A 10,000-nucleotide genomic window follows, 5' to 3' on the forward strand; every position below is an offset into this window, starting at 1 on the left:
CTTCACACAATCTCCCCTCCCTTCCTCCCTTCCCCCCAGCAATATTTTTACACTGCCTCACATTTGACAGGATGTTGTATATTTGACATTTTGCCCTTTTGGAAAAATGTGCTGAATGTCTGCGCGATATTTTTTTGTACATTCGAGAGTTTTGATGTACGTGTTTTATCGTTTGGTGTGTTTGTGTTTATATGTATGTGAGTTGGTATATAGAGAGGAGTTGGGTAATGTTTAAGCAATAGGAGTTAGTCTTGAACAATATTCAAACAATATTGCAGTAAATGTTGGCATACTAGTGTATGCTACCCGTCGTAAATGACGGCTCAACATTAGGATGTATATGCATTCGAACGCACACACAGATTCAACCCTTCCATACCCCTTCCTCCTTTCTTCTTGGGATAACCCCTCACCATGGTATGACTACTCTCCTTTCCCCCTACCCGAGAGATGAGAAAAAACCGAGTAGCTATACGTCAAAAATAGCAGCTGAAGGTGAGTATATATATATATATATATATATATATATATATATATATATATATATATATATATATATATATATATATATATATATGTATATGTATTTATATATATATATATATATATATATATATATATATATATATATATATATATATATATAATGAACTCTCATAGAGAGATCATATACAGACGCAAGTGGCAGAACATGTCTGAGGCCTATGTTCTATGGTAGACTCGTAACAGCTGATGAGGATATAGGTATAATGTATATATATATATATATATATATATATATATATATATATATATATATATATATATATATATATATATATATATGTATATAAATATACATATATATATATATATATATATATATATATATATATAATGTATGTATCTATGTATGTATATATAGATATAAATATATGTATTTATATATATACATATATATATATATATATATATATATATATATATATATATATATATATTTATATGGATAGATAAATATATATATACATATATATATATATATATATATATATATATATATATATATATATATATATATATATATCTATCTATCTATCTATCTATCGATATAAATATATATATATATATATATATATAATATATATATATATATATATATATATATATATATATATATATATATATATATACACATGATGTGGCTAGGAGTTGTGATAAACTAGTATGTAGCTTTTGGTTTATATCTTGAGGATTTGCAGAGTAAGCCATATATGTATATATTAACTTTGTCATATTAAATTTATTGGGATATTTGAATACATATTTTTATCTTTATTTTTTAGAAAATTTTATATAATTTTGTATCTTAGGCATTATATGACTTTTTAACCTTTTAAGAAATGAAAATGTTGATTGTATTCAGAAACCCCAGCTTTTTATGGATAAAATTAGTTCATAGTTTAAAAAGTCTTTCTGAATTTACTTACTTATCTATCTATTTTAAACTTATTTTATATCGTTTATATCTGCTGGCTAATTATGAGGTTATATTTTCATTTTTTATATTTCCTTTTTTTCTTATTCTAAAATATAAATAGTTTTTTTACGTATATAAATTGTCATCTCGAAATTTTACATTTTTAGTATTTTTTTTTTGTGATTCTGTAGTATTTCAAAATTTATATTGTGTATTCCTTCTTTTGTTTTTAAGAATGTAAGAAGGTATAGCTAAGAATATGTTTTTCCTACTAATGTATATTATAAAGAATTGTTTTTATCTATTTGATTGATTGAGATATATATATATATATATATATATATATATATATATATATATATATATATATATATATATATATATATATATATATATATATATATATATATATATATATATATATATATATATATATATATATATATATATATCTATATATATATATATATATATATATATATATATATATATATATATATATATATATATATATATATATATATATATATATATATATATATATACACTCTTAAAATTAACAAATACTGCACTAAGCAGAAAATAGATCTTAGCTCACACTTTTTTTTTTTTTAAATAAATAAAAACTGCTATTTAATAGCAACAATTTTAGGAATCGAAATAGGTTATTGAATGAATAGATCTGTAGTAAGGCAATTAATACTCGCTTTGGGTGTAAAAGCCAATGACCATGGATTAATGGTTCTATTGACGTTAAAGATATTTTTGTGAAAGGAAAAGTTTAACAATCATGAAATATGTTTTAATTGGGAGTTGGGAAAAGGTTTTTAATATATGTACATGTATATATATATATATATATATATATATATATATATATATATATATATATATATATATATATATATATATATATATATGTATGTATGTATGTATGTATGTATGTATGTATGTATGTATGTATGTAAATAAATTTATTCCTAGAGGCTTGTTTTTTTAAATAATAATGATAATAATAAAAATTCAATATAGATTCTAAAAAATAATAACCACCTTGAGAGAGAGAGAGAGAGAGAGAGAGAGAGAGAGAGAGAGAGAGAGAGAGAGAGAGAGAGAGATCTTCAAACATACTACGTTGAGCCAAACCCTCCGTAAGAGCCTTGCAATTAAATAAACAACTACCCATTCTCTAAATCGTTGTTGTCTTGATACAATCTTCTACTCCTCTTCCCTCCCCCTTCCCCTTTCCTTACCCTCTCCCCTCTCCCCTCTCCCCTCTCCCTTCCCCTCTTTCCCCTCATCTAAAAAAAAAAAAGACTTGGATCACTGTTATTTCCAAACTGTGGGAAATGAACGCAGTTTATTTCCATGTTGATGAAATAACTCTGGCAACCTGGATCCTCTAGGGACATTTCACTTTTTCTCCCTTTTCTCTACCTTACCATACCACCCCCTTCTCCCTAGTGGTCCTCCCTTAACCCCCCCCCCCCCTTCCAAACCTTACTTCCCTTCTCCTTAGTGGTCCTCCCTTAAACCCCCCACTCTCCCTACTTTACTTCCCTTCTCCCTGGTGGTCCTCACTTAATGCACCTCACAACATTTACCTGGAGCTCCAATTGGCTTTTGGATGTCAGCATCATTTAGCCGGGAGAGAGGAGGTGCCATGCCTGGCTGGTCTAGGTAATTGTAGGGAAATTGTAGGGGATTTAGCCTGGGTGAATTAGGGAATTCTTTGGTAGGGTCTCTGTTCCCGAAGTCTATATATAGGGTCTTCCTTGTGTTTGTTTTTTCAGATTTTTGCATTCTTTCAATTGTATTTTTTCCCCTGATCAATTGTTATATAATATGTCAATGGAATAGACTTATTTTAAGTGAATTTTTTATTTAATTTGCCTCCGTTCAGATTTTTATAATCCTGCAGATGTTGATTTTTTCTGCTGATTAATTGTTGTAAAATATGTTTTTTGAATAAATCTACTTCATGTGGAATCCGTTTTTTTTCTCTAATTCCATCTTTGCTCGAAAGCATATATATGCCTTTAAATTTGGTTTTAATAACAGATTTTGTAATTAAGGCATATAATAATCATTGCCCTATTCTTAATTGTATTAGTTATGAAAATACTTGGATTTGAAAAAATACGTTATATATGCCACTGATAAGGTATTAATTATAATCACATTGATGTTAATTATATTTGAATGACATCGCGGAGATATTAGGATTATAATCAATACTAAATTTCTTATATAGTAAAAAGATGTACATATGCAACTGTACTATGAATAACTTAATATGCATAAAAGATATATTGTAGTAGAGAGTCTGTTAGTACAATGCACTTGTCTGGAATTATGTACATCACAAACAGCTCTACTGCTTTCTTCAAGATTCATTTGATTTTGTTAAAAAAGTCAATATTAATACAGGTCACATGGGTATCAAAAGAATGTATCACTATCCAAAAACTATTAGAAGCTTGGAATATAACTCGATTTAAATTAAATATTTGTTTACCAAACACTGTATTATATTTGGATGAATTATATTCTCAAAGGGATGACTAGGAAATAGTTAAGTAATATAATCGGAAACTATATTTTGGGTTTACTTAACCCCATCTTTAGGCTTTCAGACAATAGAAGGATACCTTAGTTAGAGGTACAGTGTATACAACAAAATTTATCAGTGGAAATGCTGAAGTACCTGAATTATTTTTATGCAGTTGTGAAATTGAACAGATCATGTGATTATAGAAAATAGGAACGTATATATATAAATAGATATACAGTATGTATATATATATATATATATATATTATATATATATATATATATATATATATATATATATATATATATATTATATATATATATATATATATATATATATATTATATATATATATATATATATATATATATATATACATACTGTATATCTATTTATATATATATATATATATATATATATATATATATATATATATATATATATATATATATATATATTTATATATGTCTATATATATATATATATATATATATATATATATATATATATATATATATATATATATATATATATATATATATATATATATATATATATATATATATACACACACACACATATATATATATATATATATATATATATACATATATATATATACATACACATATATATATATATATAAATATATATACATACATACATATATATATATATATATATATATATATATATATATATATATATATAAATATATATACATACATACATACATATATATATATATATATATATATATATATATATATATATATATATATATATATATATATATATATATATATATATATTATACAAGTTCATATGCTTTTTATAATCACATTTTCTGTTCAATTCCACAACTGCTTAATAATAATTCAGGTTATTTAACATTTTCATAGTAATATTTTTTTTTAAATACCTATAACTAAGGTATATAAAATATATGAATATAATCATACTTGAAAATATGAATAATTAGAACGCTAAATATAAAAGTATTTTCTTGAGTGCAAAACAAAATTAATAACTTTTATTTTTTCATAACATAGAGAAATGTATAACTATACAAATAACAATAGTAAGCAATCAGGAAATTTATGAATGGAAGAATATATTATTCATTCTCACGCAGGTACATGAATAAACTGACGGGTGCCAATGAATAATAAAATTTATTGCCACCCATCCATCCATCTTCGCCAACATCCTGTCAATCAAAATAAAAAAAAAGGGCAGACAAAGATGGTAACTATATGATATATTCCATCTTTTTCCTCGTTCTTCTTTTTAAGAATATTTACATTTTGAACACATTTCATGATGTCTCTTAAATCTTTTTCACTCTTAGAACTGAGATTCGGAATAGATTATGTGTTCCAAATTTCCTGTTGTAAATAGAGATTGGAGTTGGATAGAAATCTTATCCTTTTGGGACCATTGATAAAGGTTCAATGGACTACGGTTTCCCATTTTGTGGATAGAGATGGGAAATAGATGAGTCTATTCTTTTTTTGCTTATAAGTAAATAGATTTTCCAATTTTCTTTTCTATTTGGTGGAGTAAGACTAAATATTTCCACCCTACCCTTGCCTAGCGATCTGCCGGACTGGGGTTCTAGTGCCGCTCAAGCTCGATAGTTTCTTGTGGTGTCTTGTGCCTTACCATCCTTGTGAGGTAAGGATGTGGATTTGGGGAGCCTAGGGGTCTATCTGCTGAGTCATCAGTAGCTGTTGCCTGGCCCTCCCTGGTCAAAACTTGGGTGGAAAGGTGATTGGGCGCTGATCATAGTATATATGGTCATTCAGTAGTGTATTGTCACTGTCCTTTGCCTCTGCCATTCACGAGCGATATTTAAACCTCGAACACTTTATAAGGTTTATGGTTACGGTGGCCCATGCGTTAATGTTCCTGACTGGTGAACGCCAGACTGGGGGTTCGAGTCCCTCAAACTTGTAAGTTCCTTTGGTCGCTACAACCTCACCATCTTTGTGAACTAAGGATGGGGGTTGTGATTTTGGGGAGCCTATGGGTCGATCTGCTGAGTCAACAGCAGCTATTGCCTAGCCCTCCTTGGTCCTAGCTTGGCTGGAGAGGGGGCCTGGGTGCTTATCACAGTATATATAGTCAGTCAATAGGGTATTGTCGCCGTCCCTTACCTCTGCCATTCATGAGCTACATTTAAACTTTTAACATCTTATAAGTGAAAGTACGTGTGTTTTCATGAGACCGTATGTAACCAGTCAACTTATTAATATGACAAAATGAGAACTTTTTTTTTTTTTTTTTTTTTTTTTTTGTACTTTGAAAATTGAAATTGAAAATAGCTACAACTAGAAGAAGAAGAATAAAAAGAAAATCGAAAGACTTGAAAAGGAGCTTCTACATCATCATAATCAGAAAGAGAAGGAGAATGGAAGGGAGGAGAAGGAGAAAAAGAAGGAGGCTGGAAAGAAGAAGCAGGAGAAGGAAAGTGAAAAGGAGGAGAAGAAGAAGAAGAATAAGAAGAAAATCGAAAGACTTGAAAAGGAGCTTCTACATTTTAATAATCAGGAAGAAAAGGAGAATGGAAGGGAGGAGAAGGAGAAAAAGGAGGAGGCTGGAATGGAGAAGCAGAAGTAGGAAAGTGAAAAGGAGGAGAAGAAGAAGAAGAATAAAAAGAAAATAGAACGGCTTGAAAAGGAGCTTCTACATCATCATAATCAGAAAGAAAAGGAGAATGGAAGGGAGGAGAAGGAGAAAAAGAAGGAGGCTGGAATGGAGAAGCAGGAGAAGGAAAGTGAAAAGGAGGAGAAGAAGAAGAAGAATAAAAAGAAAATCGAAAACTTGAAAAGGAGCTTCTACATTTTAATAATCAGGAAGAAAAGGAGAATGGAAGGGAGGAGAAGGAAAAAAGGGAGGAGGCTGGAATGGAGAAGCAGAAGTAGGAAAGTGAAAAGGAGGAGAAGAAGAAGAAGAATAAAAAGAAAATAGAACGGCTTGAAAAGGAGCTTTTACATCATCATAATCATAAAGAAAAGGAGAATGGAAGGGAGGAGAAGGAGAAAAAGGAGGAGCCTGGAATGGAGAAGCAGGAGAAGGAAAGTGAAAAGGAGAAGCAGGAGAAGGAAAGTGAAAAGGAGAAGCAGGAGAAGGAAAGTGAAAAGGAGGAGAAGAAAAGGAAGAATAAAAAGAAAATCGAAAGACTTGAAAAGGAGCTTCTACATCATCCTAATCAGAAAGAGAAGGAGAATGGAAGGGAGGAGAAGGAGAAAAAGAAGGAGGCTGGAAAGGAGAAGCAGGAGAAGGAAAGTGAAAAGGAGAAGCAGGAGAAGGAAAGTGAAAAGGAGAAGCAGGAGAAGGAAAGTGAAAAGGAGGAGAAAAGGAAGAATAAAAATAAAATCGAAAGGCCTGAAAAGGAGCTTCTACATCATCATAATCAGAAAGAAAAGGAGAATGGAAGGGAGGAGAAGGAGAAAAAGAAGGAGGCTGGAAAGGAGAAGCAGGAGAAGGAAAGTGAAAAGGAGGAGAAGAAGAGGAAGAATAAAAAGAAAATCGAAAGGCTTGAAAAGGAGCTTCTACATCATCATAATCAGAAAGAAAAGGAGAATGGAAGGGAGGAGAAGGAGAAAAAGGAGGAGGCTGGGATGGAGAAGCAGGAGAAGGAAAGTGAAAAGGAGGAGAAGAAGAAGAAGAATAAAAAGAAAATAGAACGGCTTGAAAAGGAGCTTCTACATCATCATAATCAGAAAGAAAAGGAGAATGGAAGGGAGGAGAAGGAGAAAAAGAAGGAGGCTGGAAAGGAGAAGCAGGAGAAGGAAAGTGAAAAGGAGGAGAAGAAGAGGAAGAATAAAAAGAAAATCGAAAGGCTTGAAAAGGAGCTTCTACATCATCATAATCAGAAAGAAAAGGAGAATGGAAGGGAGGAGAAGGAGAAAAAGGAGGAGGCTGGAAAGGAGAAGCAGGAGAAGGAAAGTGAAAAGGAGGAGAAGAAGAGGAAGAATAAAAAGAAAATCGAAAGGCTTGAAAAGGAGCTTCTACATCATCATAATCAGAAAGAAAAGGAGAATGGAAGGGAGGAGAAGGAGAAAAAGAAGGAGGCTGGAAAGGAGAAGCAGGAGAAGGAAAGTGAAAAGGAGGAGAAGAAGAGGAAGAATAAAAAGAAAATCGAAAGGCTTGAAAAGGAGCTTCTACATCATCATAATCAGAAAGAAAAGGAGAATGGAAGGGAGGAGAAGGAGAAAAAGGAGGAGGCTGGGATGGAGAAGCAGGAGAAGGAAAGTGAAAAGGAGGAGAAGAAGAAGAAGAATAAAAAGAAAATCGAAAGGCTTGAAAAGGAGCTTCTACATCATCATAATCAGAAAGAGAAGGAGAATGGAAGGGAGGAGAAGGAGAAAAAGAAGGAGGCTGGAAAGGAGAAGCAGGAGAAGGAAAGTGAAAAGGAGGAGAAGAACAACAAAAATAAAATCGAAAGGCCTGAAAAGGAGCTTCTACATCATCATAATCAGAAAGAAAAGGAGAATGGAAGGGAGGAGAAGGAGAAAAAGAAGGAGGCTGGAAAGGAGAAGCAGGAGAAGGAAAGTGAAAAGGAGGAGAAGAAGAAGAAGAATAAAAAGAAAATCGAAAACTTGAAAAGGAGCTTCTACATCTTAATAACCAGGAAGAGAAGGAGAATGGAAGGGAGGAGAAGAAGAAAAAGAAGGGGGCTGGAAAGAAGAAGCAGGAGAAGGAGACTGAAAAGGAGGAGAAGAAGAAAAAATATAATGAAAAAAAATCATAGGCAAGAGGAGGAAAAGAAGATAATTACCCCCAATCGTGAAGAACTAAACAAGAAAATAGAAGAATTGAAGAGAGAAAAGAAGCATTTAAAGGGCTGCATAAGGAGACTTAAAAACCAGGTCGTCAGAAAAAATATAGAGAATAAAAAGAAAATCGAAAGACTCGAAAAGGAGCTTTTACGAGAACAAGAAATCAACGCTAGTTTGATGGGACTTTATGGAAAGAACGAAAATAAGATAACCAAGAATAGCAAGGATCAGAAGGAGAAGAAGAATGGAAAGGAGGAAAAACAGAATACCAATAATCAGAGGAATAAGGGGGAGAAGGGGAAGAGAAAAAATAAAGAAAAATTAAACAAGGTGAAGGAAGAGAACAGAAAAAGCGAGAGGCTAAAAAAGGATAGACAACAATTGATGGAAAAGATAAACAATTCGGAGAGTATTGACAGAACATCAAAAATCTCTCCAAAAAAGGAGATCAGAACAGGGCAACCACTCAATGGAACCTTCATTGAACAAGAAATCGTTGATCATATAAACAATGGCACTCCCCCATGGGATAGAGAAAATTACTCCATTCCTAGGCAGCGTAAATGTGACTAGGTTATGGTGGTCCATCACAATAACCCAAAAATGCCCATCCAAGTCTTCCGTTTAAAGTTCGATTGTGGCAAGTGCTACTTGGGCCACTTTCTCAATAAAATTCTTAGACCCTTGGTTGGATTTGATTTAATTAGATATTTAATGTGCCCTATAGGTATTAGAATAAGTTTTGATACACAAAGGTGGGAAGAGTTTTTGAAAGATAGGAAGGAGAGGGAAGAGGAGTATCACAAGAAGAATGAAAGGAGTCAGGAGGAAGAGCAGGCGAAGAAGACAACTGACCCTAATCGTCAAAAGGAACAAGAGGAGATAATAGCAAGATTGAATATGGAAATTAAGCGTTTAGGTTTTCGTATAGAGATTCTTCACGAAAGGGTGGTCAAATGCTTTAGAAACAAGCGCAAAGAAATCAAAAGGCTTCAAAAGGAGCTCCGACGAGAAGATAAAATTAACGCTCGTTTGGTGGGGCTTTATGGAAAGGATGAGGAGACCTCCTCACATTCATCACTTGATTCTTTCTTCCCACATTCATCACCTGGTTCTTCCTCCTCACAGTCACCACTTTATTCTTCCTCCTCACGTTCATCACTAGATTTTTCTTCTCAAATTCATCATTTTATTCTTCCTC

General features: G+C 31.5%; 1 protein-coding gene across 1 annotated transcript in view; it reads left to right on the forward strand.

Annotated features, from left to right (window-relative positions):
- Positions 1 to 8,754: 8,754 nt before the first annotated feature.
- LOC137618985 (uncharacterized) overlaps positions 8,755 to 10,000 on the forward strand; it is a 1,263-nt gene continuing 17 nt past the window's right edge. Inside the window, exons 1-2 of the mRNA XM_068349187.1 lie at positions 8,755 to 9,358; positions 9,527 to 10,000. The exon at positions 9,527 to 10,000 is cut by the window's right edge and continues 17 nt beyond it. Coding sequence (XP_068205288.1) covers positions 8,755 to 9,358; positions 9,527 to 10,000 — 1,078 coding nt within the window. The remainder of the gene's footprint in view (positions 9,359 to 9,526) is intronic.

Source organism: Palaemon carinicauda, chromosome 25, assembly GCF_036898095.1.
Source record: "Palaemon carinicauda isolate YSFRI2023 chromosome 25, ASM3689809v2, whole genome shotgun sequence".
Lineage (NCBI taxonomy): Eukaryota > Metazoa > Arthropoda > Malacostraca > Decapoda > Palaemonidae > Palaemon > Palaemon carinicauda.